The following is a 19,355-nucleotide window of genomic DNA, read 5'->3' as shown; positions in this document are numbered from 1 at the left end:
ACTACTTATGGGTCTAATGATAACGATGATAACATTTAATATAAAAATGCCAAAACAAAGCTTGGGGAGCATCATTTTGATCTTGGCTATCAAATAAAGGTAAGAATATTTTATTAAGTTTTACTTACATAAATAAAATAAATTAAAATTAAATTTTTAAATTTAACCCATTAATGTCCCACTGTTAGGCAAGAGTCTCCTCCCGTAATGAGGGAGGGGTAAGGCCTTGAGTCCACCACGCTGGCCAAGTGCGAGTTGGGGACTTTGCATGCCCTCAATAAATGTTTTAAACAATTTTTTAGGCATGCAAGGTTTCCTCACGATGTTTTCCTTCACCGTTGGAGCATGTGATAATTATTTCTAATACACACATAACTTCGAAAAGTCATTGGTGTGTTGCCTCGGGTTCGAACCTGCGACCACTTGCGTCGGAGGTGTCAACTTATACTTCTCGGTTATCACTGCTATCTAAATAAAATAAAATATTTAAATTTTTTTAAATATGTAAAATAAATTATTTAAATATATATTTTTTTTTACTGTAATGTATGTAAGTAATTACATAATAATAAATTTGCCTAATATTGTTGGCCACTGTTGGGCAAATGTGTAACCGGAATAAAGTGAGAACTAAGGCCTCAAGTCACTCCATCAAGTACTGATCAAAGTACTCTCAGGAATGAGAGGTTCCCTATTACGTGACATTTTTTTCACCACTCAATCAATCGATCTCCATTTCTAATAAATATATGACTTCGGAGATTGTAAAGACAACAAGTAACAGACTGGGTATCTGTATGTATATTTAATAGACCTCTATATATATAAGTATTGTTATAAGGTCATAATAATATTTACCTTGGTTCGCTTTATGTTAGAAATATCAAAATTACAGCTGTTCATCTTGTAGAACCCTGTTATGTTGCCCCAGTCACCAATAATACAATGTAATAACTTTAATTGTTGCTTTCAGAGGAAACATGAAATTCTTCGTTGCTTTCGCTGCCCTCGTGGCTGTCTCCGTCGCTGGTCCAGTGATCAAACGCCCTCAGGGCGCCATCTTGGGTCCTGCTATCGTCGACTTCCCTGTGCCAGCCGAGCCCGTCGTGATCGGTGAGCTTCCTGCTGGATCACTCCCTCCTCTGGTTCAGGTGATCATCAACGTCAACCAGGCTGACAGGCCCATCGTCAAGCCTCTTCCTCCATCTGTTGTCGACGATGAAGCCGGCCCTGTTGACGTGGACCCCGTCATTGTGGTCGATGACTTGCCTGTTCCCATTGACCCCGTAGACGTCGTCGTCCCCGTGCTCCCCAGCCCTGCTATCAACATCCCCGATGACCTTAACTAAGCGTGTCATCTGTCACTTCGAGCCACAAAGATAAACCAGACATATCAAAAAGGACTACGGACTACGAAAATTATAAAACCAAGTCAACCAGCATTATGAAGAATTTAGCAATCATATACACCAAATGGATTGTCACTCACATATTATGATATACGAACATTGATATTATGTAATTTATGCCCTGGAGCCAATTTACGCCAAATGGCCTAAGTTACATTACATATCCATCGTCTTTCGTCACCTTGCCTTTTGTAAAGTTTGGATTTCAAATGCTTTAGGCAATTAAACATATCTGTATCATTTTGTGGTTAATAAAATGTTTCTTCTATAAAACATACTTTTATTTTTTGACGTAGTTTAAGGTGAAATGGATGAAAGAACAAACAATTTCAGTCACAGGTTTAATTGTAATAACACCTTGCCTATTAGAAGCAAATTTTTCGTTTCACTACAATTATTATAAGAATACAGACCGTTTATTCTATTGAAAATATTATACTACCTCTTATCGCTATTAGAAAACGGGACCAAATTGGCAATCTCCTACATCATTTTTATTGACTCGACTTTACGGCACTAATTCTTATTTTAGATTGACAGATTATACCCAATAATTACGTGCTTCTACTTCTTCTTATCGTATGGTTAGTGGTCAACCTAGTGTCGAAGTTTTTCAAGTCGCCCGAAGGCCTTTGACACGGCTTAACACTTACCTTAATTAACCACAGCCAGGATCAACATTTTACGTGCTTTTTTCGTGCATACACATTAAAAGTACAGAGACGCCCAATTCAAATATCACCATGCAGTCACCCATCTTTAAAATGACCGCGCCAAGGTTTACTTGGTTCAACTGGCGTCAATTATGTGCTTATATCGCACCTGCACCGCACTCTTTAAAACCATGCCAAAATACTAATAAAACATAAAAGACTCCGCTTATAAATACATGTTAGTAGATACAGAAAAGTCTTGCAGAGCGTGATACATCAGAATTACTACATGAAAAATATATAATTAAAAAGTTATTAAAAGCGGAATTACTATCATTTTGAATTAATATGTGCTGGTTTACGGTATAAATAGCATTTTATGTGTTGATTATCAGCTAATTATTATTGCAGGTGATTAATTTTATGTTTTTTAAACATTTTTATATCGTAAGGTGTGCGTTATTGTCTTATGATTTTATGAACGTTTTCCTTCCTTATTTATTTTATTCTATTCTATGGTTAGTAAACTGGCCTATACTCCTATCTTAACTAACAAGTACCGAACCGACTTTTTGCGTATCTTCTAAAGCGCATAAACGCTTAGTTCAAATATCAACAAGCAGTCATCCATCTATGGCTATCACGTCAAGCGTGGTTCAACCATAGATACTTTAGACTTTACTTTAGAACAATACAATTAATTTACACTCTACAAAGTGAATTATAATTTTAGGTTTGTTATGACTAAGTTATAATAAAATCTTTTCCCTACACAAAAAAGTTATCTCGATCTCGATATTTGGGTACCTCACGAGCTCACTGAAAGAAACCTAATGAACCGTGTACTCATTTGTAATTCTTGAAGCGAAAGAGATTTTATTACAAGTTCATACATACTATAATGCGAAAAGACTTTTTCCCCTATCTAATATTATGTATAATGACACCTTGTGATTATTATTATACCAAATAAGACAAAAAACATAATTATTGAAGAAACACTTTATTTTCAAAACGGTACAGATACAGAGATGTTAAATTGCTAAAAGCAAGTAGAGTCCAAATTAACAACAGTTAACTAATAAGTACTTAAATAGGTACTTTTAGGCTTTTCTATGTAAGTTGGCTCCACCGTATATGCGACATAATGTATTACAAATACATAGGTAATCCGTATCACCCGTGTTCGACAATCCAGTTAGCTTTTTTTTTTTCTTTTTTTTCTTTTTTAAAAAAGACAACTCCCGCACTAAGAATTGCTCTTGTGTCGCGGGGACTTTTACAAACATACAAACAACGGACACAAAGCACAACCAGACCCGAAACAATTATTTGTGGATCGCACAAATAATTGCTCCGTGTGGGAATCGAACCCACGACCTCCCGATGCAGTGGTATCGGCGTGGTGACCTAAACCACTGCGCCACGGAGGCAGTCAAATTATGATTGTTAAATTCATCGTAGTGCTAGCTGATCTTCTTCCTAGTTGGCACGATTAGTTGAGTGCCTCGGGGTCGTTGACAGCGGGTTCTGGGACCACGGGGTCTACGTCTTCAACGGGCTCAGCAGGTACATCATCAACGGGGTCAACGGGAGCGGGTACGTCGTCGATGACATCGATGGGGTCAACCGGTTCAGGTGCATCATCGATGACGTCAATGGGGTCAACGGGAGTAGGTACATCGTCGATGACGTCAATGGGGTCAACCGGTTCAGGTGCATCATCGATGACGTCAATGGGGTCAACGGGAGTAGGTACATCGTCGATGACGTCAATGGGGTCAACCGGTTCAGGTGCATCATCGATGACGTCAATGGGGTCAACGGGAGTAGGCGCGTCGTCGATGACGTCAATGGGGTCCACGGGAATAGGCAGGTCGTCAACGACGTCCACGGGGTCTATTACGGGCTCATCGGGAATAACAGGAGGAAGAGGCTTGATGGGAGCAGGGCTGCTGGCCTGGTTGACGTTGATGATCAGCTGAACAAGAGGAGCGGCTGATCCGATAGGAAGGTCGCCGATCACGACGGGCTCGGCTGGCACAGGGAAGTCGACGAGAGCAGGACCCAAGATAGCGCCCTGAGGGCGTTTGATCACTGGACCAGCGACGGAGACAGCCACGAGGGCAGCGAAAGCAACGAAGAATTTCATGTTTCCTCTGAAAATAATATTTTATCACATTATTTTTCGAGTACGCTTTAATTGAAAACTAAAATATGTTTTTTAAATATACTATAAAAAATGCATATTATTATAACAAATATGAAATACTTTTACATTATTTCTTATAAGTGTTTCTTACCTCTATTTGATTGCAAAGATCAAATTGATGCTTTCAGACTGGTGATCTCCGTTTTTATTTAAAACGTTATCATTATTATCGCCATAATAAAATGTTTCGTGTCCATATACTTCGTACAGTACATAATTGAAGCTATTTATTTCATTGATAATATTTACTATAAATACATTATTTAATCCCAGAAATATAACTGTAAAATATTATGAGGTAGGTTTTTTAAATAATCATGTTTATTTTCCTCAAAATTTCGCAATTGCCTTCTGTAGTTAAAACAACAATTGCTTTTGGCAACGACTCTTTTCATATAGGTTCCAATTGTTCTTTAACCCGTGTTGATACGAAAGGTCTAGTCAAGACTCGTTACAAAGTTTCAAGGAATTCGTTCTTAAGGTAAGCAGTCACAGAGCTTCTAATTATTTTTTAAATTCTTTACCTTAGAAACACTGCAACTGATATTTTTTTCCCCTTTGGAGTAAATTAAGCCATAAGTACGGTATTTTACGATGTCAACGAAGAATTTATGCTTGTATGGCTACAAAATTCACCCTAAAAGTGAATACAAACGTTCCTGGTTATTGCTTTCATAATTTTAATTACAACAAGCAGTAACAACAAATTAATCTCTTATTCGATCAAAACGAATTTATTATTCTTGTGACGTTATTACGTAAATCTATAGCAGTAGTATATAGCTTTATTGATATTTCATGAAGCGCTTCTGATATGACTAGTAGGAAAATAGCTCTTTACTCATAAAGATTAAATAAATTTAACCCATTACTGTCCCACTGCTGGGCAAGGGTCTCCTCCCGTAATGAGAGAGGGGTTAGGCCTGAGTCCACCACGCTGGCCAAGTGCGGGTTGGGGACTTTGCATGCCCTCAATAAATGTATTAAACAAATTTTAGGCATGCAAGGTTTCCTCACGATGTTTTCCTTCACCGTTGGAGCATGTGATAATTATTTCTAATACACACATAACTTCGAAAAGTCATTGGTGTGTTGCCTTGGGTTCGAACCTGCGACCACTTGAGTGGGAGGTGTCAACTTATACCACTCGGCTATCACTGCATAAAGATTATCAGGATCAAAATTTTCTTAACTTGGGTAAAAAAACTCTTCGGTGCTTGCCAAAGGCGCTTTTTCGTTTTTATTCAAATACTAGCTGATCCGCGCAACTTCGCTTGCGTCACATGAGAGAGAATGTGTTAAAAAAACATTTTTATATTGGTCTAGCGTGATAATATATATAACCTTCCTCGATAAATGGGCTATCTAACATTGGAATAATTTTTCAAATCGTACAAGTAGTGTCTAAGATTAGCGCGTTCAAACAAACAAACTATTCAGCTTTATAATATTAGTATAGATTATCAACAGCTTCTCGGCGGTCTTTAACGGTAGAAAATAGCTCCATGAAGGTTAATTTTGTGAAAAGAAAGCTTGTTACTTGCTTTGGAATAAATAATCTCTCGCAATGTCACATCCAAATGGTTCAGCTGTTTGTCTGTGAAACTATAATAAACAGATTAGGTATTACTATATATGGTATGGCATGGATTAGTAGGCCCGTGTGGTAAAAAAAATAATCATGAAAGTCGTTCGATATCAATACATTAATCTATATCGTAAACATATTATTAAAATAGCTGTAACAATATATCTGTTCATTCGATAAAATTGAGCGTAAAAAGATGAAAAATGAGGACGGCGTGGTAGCGTAGATACGTTACTGACTGTAAAGCTCTTAAAATGAGGATTGAAAACAATTGATAATAATATTCATCGGATTTTCATCAGAGGCAGTTTCATCAGATTAGAAGATATCATTACAACACACATACATATATACTATGTATGTGTTTCCTTAGACCTTTTTTCAGACACAGAAATGATTGTTTTACTGATTCAGGTACTTGAATTTTGGATTACACTGCAGCAAATAAATGCTTGTTTATGAATGACTAAAGTTGATTTTATAAGCACACTATCTGACCGGCGCAACTTCGCTTGCGTCACATAAGAGAGAATGGGTCATAATTTTCCCCGCTTTTTAAACATTTTTCGATGCTGCTCCGCTCCTTATGGTTGTAGTGTAATGTTATACATGTGCTTATAGCCTTCCTAAATAAATAGGCAGTCCAACAGTATAATATTTTTTCAATTCGCACCATTAGTTCCTGAGATTAGCGCGTTCAAACAAATAAACAAACTCTTCAGCTTTATAATATTAGTATAGATATTAGAAATGTTTGATTGTTAAGTCTGTTGAAATAATTATTATGTTTTTGATTATTGTCAATAAGGAAGACTGGTCGCTTTGTTATTTAAATAACTTTCATATTTTCGTAAAGTAAAATAATTAGTACAAACTAGTTGTACTAATTATTTTACTTAACGAAAATATGAAAGTTATTTAATTAAACTCTAGTCTAGTAGGTACATGCAGATAACTACATTAATAACTGAGAGTGATTATTTATTTACTTAGAATAGTTATATCTACCTCCCACGCAAGTGGTCGCAGGTTCGAACCCTAGGCAACACACCAATGACTTTTCGAAGTTATGTGTGTATTAGAAATAATTATCTCTTGTTCTAACAGTGATGGAAAACAACGTGAGGAAACCTTGCATGCCTAAATTTTGTTTAATACATTTATTGAGGGCAAAGACCCCAACCCGTACTTGGCCAGCGTGGTGGACTCAAGGCCTAACCCCTCCCCATCGTTTGGGAAGAGACCCTTGCCCTGCAGTGGGAAGGTAATGGGTTAAAAAAAAAGTTATATCTTAATTTCATTCGGCTGCAAACAAACTAGTAATGATTAATTCTTCTTCTTATATCATGGTTAGTGGTCAACCTAGTGTCAAAGTTGTTCAAGCTGCCCGACGACCTTTGACACGGCTTAACGACTGTTATCTTAGTAGGTAACCACCAGGACCGACTTTTTACGTGTCCTCCGAAACACGGAGACACCCATTTTAAATATCACACTATGCGCCGCGGTCACTCATCTATGAAATGTCCGCGCCAAAGGTTGCTTAACCCACAGATCGTTTAACGATCGATGAGCGCTACTGGCTATGGGCGCTTTAATCTGTGTTTATTTACCCTTAAATATGCGTATCTCACATTAATTAAAAATTATGGACTATGAATATCCACAAAGTAGTGCATAGTCCAGATTTTAAATGGTACCGGCAAATTGCAAACCCCAATCAACACCCGTCTTGAAGAAATTGGGCACAATCTATTTTTCATATTATTTTTCTATTTCTAAGTAGTATCAAAATCTCTAAAGAGAAGCAGCATCATTAGGCGTTACGTTATCTATACTAATAATATGAATGCATACGTTTGGCAGCAAGGACAGCATGTGGCACTTTTACAGCAAAGTCACGGAATAAGCTGGTAAAAATAATATTTTTATGCTTCTGTTAGATTTATGCTGTACAGTAAAGAGGTTTGATTATTAAATAAAAAAACTCGTCTCGGGGGCATTTAAACGTAACGCGAATATTTATTTTGCCTTGGACTGGCCGTCGTTTCAGCACAGGTTACACTGGTCAGCCTCACGATCACGATCAGCGTAATCTGCGGGAAACGTCAGGCAAATGTAAAATGGGTTTGTCTTGGTGTATTTGCACTTACCAAAATAAAATAGAAGTGTTTTTTTCATCTTGGGCGATTTAATTTCCGAAATTGCTGTACAAATAATGTTGACGTTTGGGAAAAATGTTTATACATTATCTCGCAGTCCGCGAGGAACATGCAGAGGAAGACGATCTCGAGCCAAACTCGAGCATATTTTTAATTATCTGTTTAATAGTAGGTAACCTCTTGATATGGCAAAAGAAAAAATAAATTTAAAATATCCAGGCTTTATACATTTTTGGGCCGTTGGGACTTTAAAAGTCAGCACTTTATGTTACACCAGCAAAAAACTAGAATATATCGATAAAAATTGCCATTTGGAGCGAAAGTTTGGCACAAAAGTTGCGGTATCGGTTTATACAAGTTTGAAGATTCATCACTTTCAAACATTTATTAATTTCTGAATTTCCATAAAAAACAAATAGATTTCATTTGTAAAGTATATTTCAAAGCTCTAGTGTTTGTGTGACGTATTTACAAGAATTCCGGAGGTGTAGGGGAGACGATGGGACCGAGTCCATCGGGGGCCTCGTTGACGTTAACGATGATCTGGACCAGAGGAGAGCTGGAGGCGGCGGGAGCAGGAGCGACCTCGTCGAAGACCGGGAAGATATCGACAAAGTCCACGTTGTCCACGACCGCGTCGTCGATGATGACGGGCGACGGGGGCTTCACTCCGAGCATCTCGAGCAACATCTGCTGGAGGGCGGCGGCGGTGGCGGGGTCGGTCGCGGGGTGCTCGATAGCGGCGATGATCTCCTGCAGCTGGGCCTGCTCCTCCGAGATGGGAGTGGGCTTGATGAAGTCAGCCGAAGCTACGGCGACCAACACAGCGACGACAAACAACAGTTTCATTTTTTATCGATCTGGAAAATAAGTTAATTATCATTCAAATCACTGCATACGAAAATCGTTAACTTATGTTAAAATCTAGTTTATTATTTATTAAATTTATTAATTAGACTCATACAAATAATTTAAAAACTTGTCGAACAAGGAATCACTTACTTTTGGGCCTGAGATGATCACGACTATGCCATTTTTATTTTCTGAAACCCTTTTATACTGAAATCTAGTAAATTTTGCGCTGAGTACCTAACAATTGATAGACTTTCGATAAACTCCCTGTTGGGTATTTTTTACAACATTTAATAATCTCGTAATCCCGTACGACTCATAGTTTTAAACGCTTTGTGTCCGCGCAGATAATAAACTAATCCATATTATTCATACTTAATTGTAATAACTACAAAGTGTCTACTATTTTACGTACAATAAACCGTAGCGCGATTTTGTACAGTCTCTTCGGTAATACCAAGAATCGAGAATTTGACATTTAGAATGTACTGCAAAAATAGCTTCTACGGCGCCACCCGCTAGAGGCACTGATCAGATTTTCATACAAGACATTCCGATACTAAGCCGGTTGTCGGTAGTCGATAATAGTATGAAATCACCTCCCTCCTCTCTCCTCTCTCGGCTCCTGACAACGACACATCAAATTTTTTACAGCAGAACATTATATTAATTAGATCTCTTCTTGCATAACACTGAATTTTAACATCGTTTGTGGGGTCATCGGCTATCTCATAAGAAAACTTTTTCCCATTACTGTCCCACTGCTGGGCAAGGGTCTTCTCCCAAACGAGGGAGGGGTTAGGCCTTGAGTCGACCACGCTGGCCAAGTGCGGGTTGGGGACTTTGCATGCCCTCAATAAATGTATTATACAATGTTTAGGCATGCAAGGTTTCCTCACGATGTTTTCCTTCACCGTTAGAGGAAGTGATAAATACTTCTAATTTAATACACACATAATTTCGAGAACACTGGTGACGACTGGTGTGTTGTCTCGGACAATATATGCACCCGACCACGTGCTGTCGTTGTCGCGTAGCTATGGTACGTCTGAAACAGCCCTAGCTTAGCTTCGTGTATTCTGTAAACAAAATGTAATTCATAATAATAGGTCAGTCCTATAATTATATTAAGGTATGTATATATTTATACGGACAAATACTCGGGGGCAGAAGCTTGTATTATTTTTACTATCGAAGGTTTTTACGGAGGTCGAAATGTAGGAAATACCGAATACCTATCTAATACTGCCATATAAAAAAACCCAACTCATAACAATACTATGTTTTACCAAAGGCTAGGGATTAAGCAATGTATTAAAAGTATCTTTCAATAAAACTAATAATTTTAATTATATACACAATACAGGCGAAGATAATAATGATAACACTCTGTATAAAACAGTCAAACAGAACTCAACAGGCATCAGTTAGATCTTGTCAGTCAAATAAAGGTAAGAATTACCATTTATAACCAATAAACTATATACATTTAAAGGAAATTAATTTATTTATATGATACTCTATCGTATTCAAATTTAAAATTTTAGCATTTTTATATTCACACATTAAACTATTATGAACAAAAATCAAATCAGATACTAATTTACACTCTGTTGTCAATTAACTAGATACCTTCGTATATGAAATAATAATAATTATTGTTTTCAGAAGGAACATGAAACTCTTCGTTACTCTCGCCGCCCTCGTGGCCGTCGCCGCCGCCAGTCCAATCGGCCTCCCCCACCCCGACTACCAGCCTTTACCTCCTATCGGCCTCCCAAATCCTTTTGCGAATGAGAGAGCCCCCTTTGTTCAGCTGATCGTCAACGTCAACCAGGCCAACAGGCCCATCGGCCCTCTTCCCGACAAGCCTCTTCCTCCCTTCGACGATCCTCCTCTATGCCCCGGAGGCCCTATTTTCCCCGACAAGCCTCTTCCTCCCTTCGACCAACCGCCCCCTCTTTGCCCCGGATCCCCTGTTGCCCCCGACCAGCCTGCCGTTGATCCCGTCATTGTGGTCGACGAAGTGCCTCCTCCAGTCGGTCCTATCGTTGATCCAGTAATTGTAGTCGATGACGTGCCTGCTCCCGTTGCGCCTGTCGACGTGGTCGTCCCCGTGCTGCCCCAGCCCGCTGTCAACAACCCTGAGGCGCTCAACTAAACGTATCAACTAACACGACGAAGAAACCAAGTCCTCACCAACTGGATTATATTATTACACGCCTCGCAGATACCTTTTTGTACCTTACATAGTGAAGCCCATTGATGCAGAAGAACTTTCAAAGAGTTCACTGTTGTATATTTTAATTTTACGTCTATTGTACAATTCGACATCTTTGTATCTGTAATGTTATTGTATTAAATGTTCCTTCTATGAAAAGTGATTTTCTTATTGTTATTGTTTGGTCGAATCATTGAACCATCTTTCAAACCATTTTAGTCACAGTCACATATAACGGCACTGTACAGCTAACACCTTAGTTCCTTATTACAAGTTACTTTACTAACGAACATATTAACCTGTCACATTTTGCTTTATAGGAGATCATTTATTTTGGGCCTTTTTTGCTATCCCTTTCCGAGTTGATATATGTATAAGAGATATAATAACTCTACTATAATTCGTTAAACTTTTACACAGGAAGTGTTTCCACGCGGACGAAGTCGCGATCGGCCTCTAGTAATATTGTAAATACGTAAGTGTGTCTGCAATGGCTATATACAACGTGTCCCAAAACTCAACGTCAAAACGAAAACCTGAGCTAGGCCGAGTTGTGTTGGCTCTCAAAACATAATTAAAAAAAATCTATCTCGTGTAGTTTAAAAATGACAACCATTTTTGTAAAATTGCCACCCTCTGATGAGTTTAGTCTACTGTGGCAACAAATGACTTCTTTTCTAGTTCTTTTTTTATGTGGAGTATTCTTAAGTAACGCTCCCACAAAATTCAATTCATTATTTGCACACAACTTCATAGGAATATCAGAAAATATCCCTTTTATGGCGAATTATGCCGTGAAAATAATTTCATCACTCAATTTTGACAGTCTGTCCTGAAAAATAATTGTACTACGCTTTTTAGGCATGTATGTACCTTTAAAAGTTGGCGCATTTAATAGGCTTTCGAAAATGGTATAATTTTTACTAAAATATTTCATAGACGATGAGAAAATAAAAAAATTCTTAAGATAGTCGGTATTTAACGTATTATTAGTTCGTCATAAAACTTTCTCATAATATTATTCTAATGTCATCTAAGCGTTCTGTGATGATGTTGTCCTGGTAGATTTCGGATACGGCGGTCAGTTTCATTGAAACCAGCCAACAGTGCAGGTTTTTGTTCATAGTGGCCAAGTGTGTGCACAATACACAGGTACACTCTCATAGTCTGGTGGGACGGCTAAACCGCCACGACCAGAGAGAGGTCAGGCGCAGGACCGACGGCTTTACGTGCTCTCCGAGGCACGGAGGTCCCTTACCTCAACTTCCTACCTGCGGGCAATTTCTGAGAATTTTTTTAACAGAAAATCTCTAAAATTACTTTTTGGCTCGACCCAGGATTCGAACCCGAGACCTCTTGGGCGGCAGTCGCATAAAGCGACGAAGAAATTTGAGAGTGGGACGGATAGTGACGCTACATTCATGGTGTTAGTGACATTTATTGTATTTGGGATTGTTTAAATAAAGATCAATTATTATTAAAAATCTCTTGATTTCAATGAACTTTTTCTTAATCGTCAATAATTAAACATTTCTTCTCTTTAATTACACCTCACAGAACGCCTAGATGACATTAGAATAATTTTGAGAAAGTTTTATGACGAACTAATAATACGTTAAATATCGACTATCTTAAGTTTTTTTTTATTTTCTCATCGTCTATGAAATAATTTAGTAAGTGTTATACCATTTTCGAAAGCTCATTAAATGCGCCAACTTTTGAAGGTACATGCCGAATAAGCGTAGTACAATTATTTTTCAGGACAGACTGTCAAAGTTGAGTGATGAAATTATTTTCACGGCATAAGTCGCCTTAAAAGGGATATTTTCTGATATTCCAAGGAAGTTGTGTGCAAATAATGAATTGAATTTTGTGGGAGCGTTACTTAAGAATACTCCACATAAAAAAAGAACTAGAAAAGAAGTCATTTGTTGCCACAGTAGACTAAACTCATCAGAGGGTGGCAATTTTACAAAAATGGTTGTCATTTTTAAACTACACGAGATAGATTTTTTTTAATTATGTTTTGAGAGCCAACACAACTCGGCCTAGCTCAGGTTTTCGTTTTGACGTTGAGTTTTGGGACACGTTGTATGTGTGGTAGACATTGCAGACGGGTGGAGCTGCCGGCATGGTTATGGTTGCACGGCTTGCCGGCACCAACCAACCAAAAATTCACTAGCGTTCTATGTGACTGTCCGGATACTTGGCGGCTTTGCGCAGCTGGTGCCGGTGGCTTGTAGTTCAGGCGTTACAAATGTGCGAATTACGTCATAATCAAAAGAATCATAGCATGGAGACGAAGTGGCAACGACAATTCCCATTGATAAACAGACATAATAACACCACTATTAAACGAAAAAAAGTATATTAGCTTAGCCTTTGTTCCAAACTACGTCGGAGTCGGCTTCCAGTCTCACCAGATGCAGCTGGATACCAGTGTTTTACATGGAGCGACTGCCTATCTGACTTTCACAACCCAGTTACCTAGGTTATAACACGATACTCTTCGGTAAGACTGGTTGTCAGACTTTCAAGCTTCTGACTACTGTTAACGACTGTCAAAGATATTCGAAAATGACAGCCGGGACCCATAGTTTAACGTGCCTTCCTCCCTTAAACACGGAGGAACTCGATATGTATAAGTGCTCATTCACGTTGACTCGCGGGCGCGGTGGCGGGCGCGGTCGCGAAATATCAAACATATGGCGATGTACCGAAGTGTTCACGTACAAACCGTTCGCGCGGTCTAAGTGCTCATTCACGTTGACTCGCGGGCGCGGTGGCGGGCGCGGTCGCGAAATATCAAACGTATGGCGATGTACCGAAGTGTTCACGTACAAACCGTTCGCGCGGTCTAAGTCGCGGGCGAGCTAGCGGCGTCGCGCGCGGCCCGCGTGGCGCGCTCGCGCCAATGTCAAACGCGTGAAGATGTTCGTGTGTGTTCACGTCGAACTAGCGGTGGCGGGCGCGATTCACTCGCGATGTCAAGTAAGATTAACCAGTTTGAGCCAGTTTGAGCCAAACGCCCGCCTGGCGGCCAACGTGAACACAAATCGCCACGTCCCCGCGCTCGCGACCGCCACCGCGCCCGCGAGTTCCAACGTGAACAAGCAGTTAGACCCATCTACAGATCAACCTCGGCAACCGTTGCTTAACCTCAGAGAGACCTTAATAAACCCTGTACATGACTACCCGTCTTGAAGAAATTGAGCACAATTTATTTTTCTTTCACGGAGTAATACCAGAAATTCTTAGAGGAAACAAACTACTGTGTACTGCTTCCTAATGTAACGCTTCATGCGTTACGTTATCTTTACTAATATTATTAACAGATGAGATGTGTCTGCAATGGCTGCATGTACCACTTTTAATTAAAATCGATGAAATTTAAGTATAGCACTTAAGTATAGTATAGCATTAGCACTTAGCAGCCACATCGGTCAGCCCGTGACCACGGTCGATGTAATTCGATCTAAACGTCGGGTGAACAAATAAGGTATTCTAACCTTATATTTTCAATCGCGTTTAAGACCCGTTTTAATTAAACTTTAGTATATTTATCTTGCTCGATCACGCGAGACAGCACGATAAATATGATAACTTTTTGTGTTTCTGCTACATTTGAGTTGTCTGTAAAAGTGTTTTGCCTATTAATTAAAGTAACGTCTCAGTGTCATCATGTTTCTCTCTTCTTAGTTTCATCTCGACGCGAATATTTAGGCCATGTCTTGGTGTATTTTCACTTACCAAAATAAAATGAGTGTTTTTTTCAAATAGCTGTACACAGATTCGTGACGTTTGGGAAAAATGTTCATACATTATCTCGCAGATCGCTAGATACATGCAGAGGAAGACGATCAGGGAAAAATATTCATGTTTCCTACAGGTCCATTTTTTAAAGTCAGCACTTTATGCTAAGCCAACAAAAAAACTGGCATATATCGATAAAAATTGCCATTTGGAGCAAAAGTTGAAGTATCGGTTTATACAAGTCTGAAGATTCATCATTTTCAAACATTTATTAATTTCTGAATTTACATAAAAAACAAATAGATTTCATTTGTAACGTTTATTTCAAAGCTCTATTGTTTGTGTGACGTATTTACAAGAATTCCGGAGGTGTAGGGGAGACGATGGGACCGAGTCCATCGGGGGCCTCGTTGACGTTAACGATGATCTGGACCAGAGGAGAGCTGGAGGCGGCGGGAGCAGGAGAGACTTCATCGAGGACTGGGAAGATATCGACAAAGTCCACGTTGTCCACGACCGCGTCGTCGATGATGACGGGCGACGGGGGCTTCACTCCGAGCATCTCGAGCAACATCTGCTGGAGGGCGGCGGCGGTGGCGGGGTCGGTCGCGGGGTGCTCGATAGCAGCGATGATCTCTTGCAGCTGGGCCTGCTCCTCCGAGATAGGAGTGGGCTTGATGAAGTCAGCCGAAGCTACGGCGACCAACAGAGTGACGACAACGAACAGTTTCATATTTTATCGATCTGGAAAATAAGTAATTACAAATCACTTCATACGAAAATCGTTAATGATTACTTTTGGTAAAATCTAGTTTATTATTTATTAAATTTATTAATTATACTCATACAAATAATTTAAAAACTTGTCGAACAAGGAATCACTTACTTTTGGGCCTAAGTTGATCACGACTATGCCATTTTTATTTTCTGAAAACCTTTTATACTGAAATCTAGTAAATTTTGCGCTGAGTAACAATTGATAGACTTTCGATAAACTCCCTGTTGGGTATTTTTTACAACATTTAATAATCTCGTAATCCCGTACGACTCATAGTTTTAAACGCTTTGTGTCCGCGCAGATAATAAACTAATCCATATTATTCATACTTAATTGTAATAACTACAAAGTGTCTACTATTTTACGTACAATAAACCGTAGCGCGATTTTGTACAGTCTCTTCGGTAATACCAAGAATCGAGAATTTGACATTTAGAATGTACTGCAAAAATAGCTTCTACGGCGCCACCCGCTAGAGGCACTGATCAGATTTTCATACAAGACATTCCGATACTAAGCCGGTTGTCGGTAGTCGATAATAGTATGAAATCACCTCCCTCCTCTCTCCTCTCTCGGCTCCTGACAACGACACATCAAATTTTTTACAGCAGAACATTATATTAATTAGATCTCTTCTTGCATAACACTGAATTTTAACATCGTTTGTGGGGTCATCGGCTATCTCATAAGAAAACTTTTTCCCATTACTGTCCCACTGCTGGGCAAGGGTCTTCTCCCAAACGAGGGAGGGGTTAGGCCTTGAGTCCACCACGCTGGCCAAGTGCGGGTTAGGGACTTTGCATGCCCTCAATTAATGTATTATACAATTTTTAGGCATGCAAGGTTTCCTCACGATGTTTTCCTTCACCGTTAGAGGAAGTGATAAATACTTCTAATTTAATACACACATAATTTCGAGAACACTGGTGACGACTGGTGTGTTGTCTCGGACAATATATGCACCCGACCACGTGCTGTCGTTGTCGCGTAGCTATGGTACGTCTGAAACAGCCCTAGCTTAGCTTCGTGTATTCTGTAAACAAAATGTAATTCATAATAATAGGTCAGTCCTATAATTATATGAAAGTATGTATATATTTATACGCACAAATACTCGGGGGCAGAAGCTTGTATTATTTTTATTATCGAAGGATTTTACGGAGGTCGAAATGTACCTATCTAATACTGCCATATAAAAAAACCCAACTCATAACAATACTATGTTTTACCAAAGGCTAGGGATTAAGCAATGTATTAAAAGTATCTTTCAATAAAACTAATAGTTTTAATTATATACACAATATATAGGCGAAGATAATAATGATAACACTCTGTATAAAACAGTCAAACAGAACTCAACAAGCATCAGTTTGATCTTGTCAGTCAAATAAAGGTAAGTAAGAATTACCATTTATAACCAACTAGCTGACCCGCGCAACTTCGCTTGCGTCACATAAGAGAGAATGGGTCAGATTTTTCCACGTTTTTGTAACACTTTTTACTGTTACTCTGCTCCTATTGGTCCTAGGATGATGATATAAAATATGCTTTTTTTTCACGAAAAATATTCTCGAAATTATTTATATCTCTTAATATAACGAAATCGCGCTAAGGCATATCCGCCATTAAAACAGTTGCCATGACAACGGAATTTTGTTAATTCAGTGTCATTATAATACTGAATATTCGCGACTTCGTTCGCCACCTGAATTTTCCCGGGAAATGCGTGATTTTCCCGGGGTAAAAAGTAGCCTATGTCCTTTCTCGGGTATCAAAATATCTCCATACCAAATTTCATGCAAATTGGTTCAGTAGTTTAGACGTGATTGAGTAGCAGACAGACAGACAGACAGACAGACAGACAGAGTTACTTTCGGATTTATAATATTAGTATGGATAAACTACAAACATTTAAAAGAAATTAATTATTACTACGATACTCTATCGTATTATAATTTAAAATTGCAACATTATTATATAATATTTAGACATTAAACTACTCTAAACATCAATTACCAAGGATTCAGATACTCATTTACACTCTGTTGTCAATTAACTAGATACGTATATAAATTTATAATTATTGTTTTCAGAAGGAACATGAAACTCTTCGTTGCTATCGCCGCCCTCGCGGCCGTCTCCGCCGCCAGTCCGATCGGCCTCCCCCATCCCGACTACCAGCCTTTACCTCCTATCGGCCTCCCAAATCCTTTTGCGGATGAGAGAGCCCCCCTTGTTCAGCTGATCGTCAACGTCAACCAGGCCAACAAGCCCATCGGCCCTCTTCCCGACAAGCCTCTTCCTCCCTTCGACGATCCTCCTCTTTGTCCCGGAGGCCCTATTTTCCCCGACAAGCCTCTTCCTCCCTTCGACGATCCTCCTCTATGCCCCGGAGGCCCTATTTTCCCCGACAAGCCTCTTCCTCCCTTCGACCAACCGCCCCCTCTATGCCCCGGATCCCCTGTTGCCCCCGACCAGCCTGCCGTTGATCCCGTCATTGTGGTCGACGAAGTGCCTCCTCCAGTCGGTCCTATCGTTGATCCAGTAATTGTGGTCGATGACGTGCCTGCTCCCGTTGCGCCTGTCGACGTGGTCGTCCCCGTGCTGCCCCAGCCCGCTGTCAACGACCCTGAGGTGCTCAACTAAACGTATCAACGAACACTACGAAGAAACCAAGTCCTCACCAACTGGATTATGTTATTGCGCGCCTCACAGATACGTCTTTGAAACTAACACAGTAAAGCACATTGATGCAGAAAAACTTTCAAAGTGTTCACTGCTGTATGTATATTTTTAATTTTGCTTCTATTGTACAATTCAACATCTTTGTATCTGTAATGTTATTGTATTAAATGTTCCTTCTATGAAAAGTGATTTTCTTATTGTTATTGTTTGGTCGAATCATTGAACCATCTATCAAACCATTTTAGTGACAGTCACATATAACAGCACTGTACAGCTAGCACTTTAGTACCTTATTACTACAGTTACTTTACTTACATAATTACCTTTCACATTTTACTCTGTAGGAGATCATTCATTTTGGGCATTTTTTGCGTGTTGATATAAAAGAGATATTAATAACACTACTATAATTTGTTAGCAGTAAAGTAGTTAGCAGTAAAGTAGTCTAGTAGTCTAAAGTAGTGTAGTACTCCGTAGTATCGATCTTGAAGTAATAAAATTTGAAGTTTTCTTAAAGGAGGCTAGGCTGATGATGATTGTTTGATGATATACTCCATTGACACTTACAGATAACAGAACTGTACAGTTTCATTTCTAAACACTCCCCGTGTTTGTAAAGGAAATACTATAAATATACGTATAAGTTTGTCTGCAATGTCAATTGCGAGCTCAGACGGGCCGTTGTCGAAATACTATGCGCAAGTGGAGTTTAACCAATCAAGATGGCTGTGATTATGGTGCCCCATCACAAACCATGGCATATCTGGTCCAGTGCCCTCTATGTCCCACAAGCTGCACAATTGAGGACCTTAATTTGGCGACATATAAAGCAGTTGAGGTTGCCAGGTTCTGGTCAACAATTGTTTAGGTAATATCATGGTGAGTCGTTGATACGACAGAAGAAGAAGACAGCTAAAAAGTTTTTTTTCTTGCACGATTTATACGCAAGCGTAGTCACGCGAGATAGTTAGTAAAATATAATAATGATCTGTACCGCGATTATTTACCTCTATCGACTATCGACAACCGGCAAGCTATCATG

At 39.2% G+C, this 19,355-nt stretch overlaps 7 protein-coding genes across 7 annotated transcripts in view; 4 read left to right on the top strand and 3 right to left on the bottom strand.

The window, feature by feature from the left end:
* The window catches only part of LOC142979735 (uncharacterized), a 150,730-nt gene that overhangs the window by 125,170 nt on the left and 6,205 nt on the right, over nucleotides 1–19,355 (top strand). The window lies entirely within an intron of this gene.
* LOC142980224 (uncharacterized) lies at nucleotides 978–1,429 on the top strand. The gene has a single exon (XM_076125561.1). It carries the CDS (start codon nucleotides 981–983, stop codon nucleotides 1,347–1,349), a length of 369 nt encoding a protein of 122 aa, XP_075981676.1. The 5' UTR covers nucleotides 978–980; the 3' UTR covers nucleotides 1,350–1,429.
* On the bottom strand, nucleotides 3,506–4,439 carry LOC142980223 (uncharacterized). Its single transcript, XM_076125560.1, has 2 exons — nucleotides 4,366–4,439; nucleotides 3,506–4,221 (listed from the first exon to the last, which is right to left on the bottom strand). Exon 2 carries the CDS (start codon nucleotides 4,212–4,214, stop codon nucleotides 3,558–3,560), a length of 657 nt encoding a protein of 218 aa, XP_075981675.1. The 5' UTR covers nucleotides 4,215–4,221; nucleotides 4,366–4,439; the 3' UTR covers nucleotides 3,506–3,557.
* On the bottom strand, nucleotides 8,445–9,056 carry LOC142980221 (uncharacterized). Its single transcript, XM_076125559.1, has 2 exons — nucleotides 9,027–9,056; nucleotides 8,445–8,884 (listed from the first exon to the last, which is right to left on the bottom strand). The coding sequence occupies exon 2, from the start codon at nucleotides 8,871–8,873 to the stop codon at nucleotides 8,493–8,495; it is 381 nt and encodes a 126-aa protein (XP_075981674.1). The 5' UTR covers nucleotides 8,874–8,884; nucleotides 9,027–9,056; the 3' UTR covers nucleotides 8,445–8,492.
* On the top strand, nucleotides 10,278–11,246 carry LOC142980220 (uncharacterized). The gene is made up of 2 exons (XM_076125558.1): nucleotides 10,278–10,327; nucleotides 10,545–11,246. Exon 2 carries the CDS (start codon nucleotides 10,552–10,554, stop codon nucleotides 11,035–11,037), a length of 486 nt encoding a protein of 161 aa, XP_075981673.1. The 5' UTR covers nucleotides 10,278–10,327; nucleotides 10,545–10,551; the 3' UTR covers nucleotides 11,038–11,246.
* LOC142980219 (uncharacterized) lies at nucleotides 15,155–15,755 on the bottom strand. Its single transcript, XM_076125557.1, has 2 exons — nucleotides 15,737–15,755; nucleotides 15,155–15,594 (listed from the first exon to the last, which is right to left on the bottom strand). The coding sequence occupies exon 2, from the start codon at nucleotides 15,581–15,583 to the stop codon at nucleotides 15,203–15,205; it is 381 nt and encodes a 126-aa protein (XP_075981672.1). The 5' UTR covers nucleotides 15,584–15,594; nucleotides 15,737–15,755; the 3' UTR covers nucleotides 15,155–15,202.
* Nucleotides 17,726–18,385, top strand: LOC142979882 (uncharacterized). Its single transcript, XM_076125101.1, has 2 exons — nucleotides 17,726–17,984; nucleotides 18,045–18,385. The coding sequence occupies exons 1-2, from the start codon at nucleotides 17,729–17,731 to the stop codon at nucleotides 18,272–18,274; spliced, it is 486 nt and encodes a 161-aa protein (XP_075981216.1). The 5' UTR covers nucleotides 17,726–17,728; the 3' UTR covers nucleotides 18,275–18,385.

Source organism: Anticarsia gemmatalis, chromosome 17 (genome assembly GCF_050436995.1).
Source record: "Anticarsia gemmatalis isolate Benzon Research Colony breed Stoneville strain chromosome 17, ilAntGemm2 primary, whole genome shotgun sequence".
NCBI classification, from domain to species: Eukaryota; Metazoa; Arthropoda; class Insecta; order Lepidoptera; family Erebidae; genus Anticarsia; species Anticarsia gemmatalis.
Note: the sequence above shows the minus strand (reverse complement) of the source record. Positions and strands in the feature narration are given on the sequence as shown.

What these genes read in the sequence shown, in the direction of transcription:
- LOC142980224 (XM_076125561.1), top strand. Translation starts at nt 981, where the DNA reads ATGAAATTCTTCGTTGCTTTCGCTGCCCTCGTGGCTGTCTCCGTCGCT.
- LOC142980223 (XM_076125560.1), bottom strand. Translation starts at nt 4,214, where the DNA reads ATGAAATTCTTCGTTGCTTTCGCTGCCCTCGTGGCTGTCTCCGTCGCT.
- LOC142980221 (XM_076125559.1), bottom strand. Translation starts at nt 8,873, where the DNA reads ATGAAACTGTTGTTTGTCGTCGCTGTGTTGGTCGCCGTAGCTTCGGCT.
- LOC142980220 (XM_076125558.1), top strand. Translation starts at nt 10,552, where the DNA reads ATGAAACTCTTCGTTACTCTCGCCGCCCTCGTGGCCGTCGCCGCCGCC.
- LOC142980219 (XM_076125557.1), bottom strand. Translation starts at nt 15,583, where the DNA reads ATGAAACTGTTCGTTGTCGTCACTCTGTTGGTCGCCGTAGCTTCGGCT.
- LOC142979882 (XM_076125101.1), top strand. Translation starts at nt 17,729, where the DNA reads ATGAAACTCTTCGTTGCTATCGCCGCCCTCGCGGCCGTCTCCGCCGCC. An exon ending in CCCTATTTTCCCCGACAAGC is followed by an intron (nt 17,985 to 18,044) that starts CTCTTCCTCCCT and finishes TCCCCGACAAGC; the next exon opens with CTCTTCCTCCCTTCGACCAA.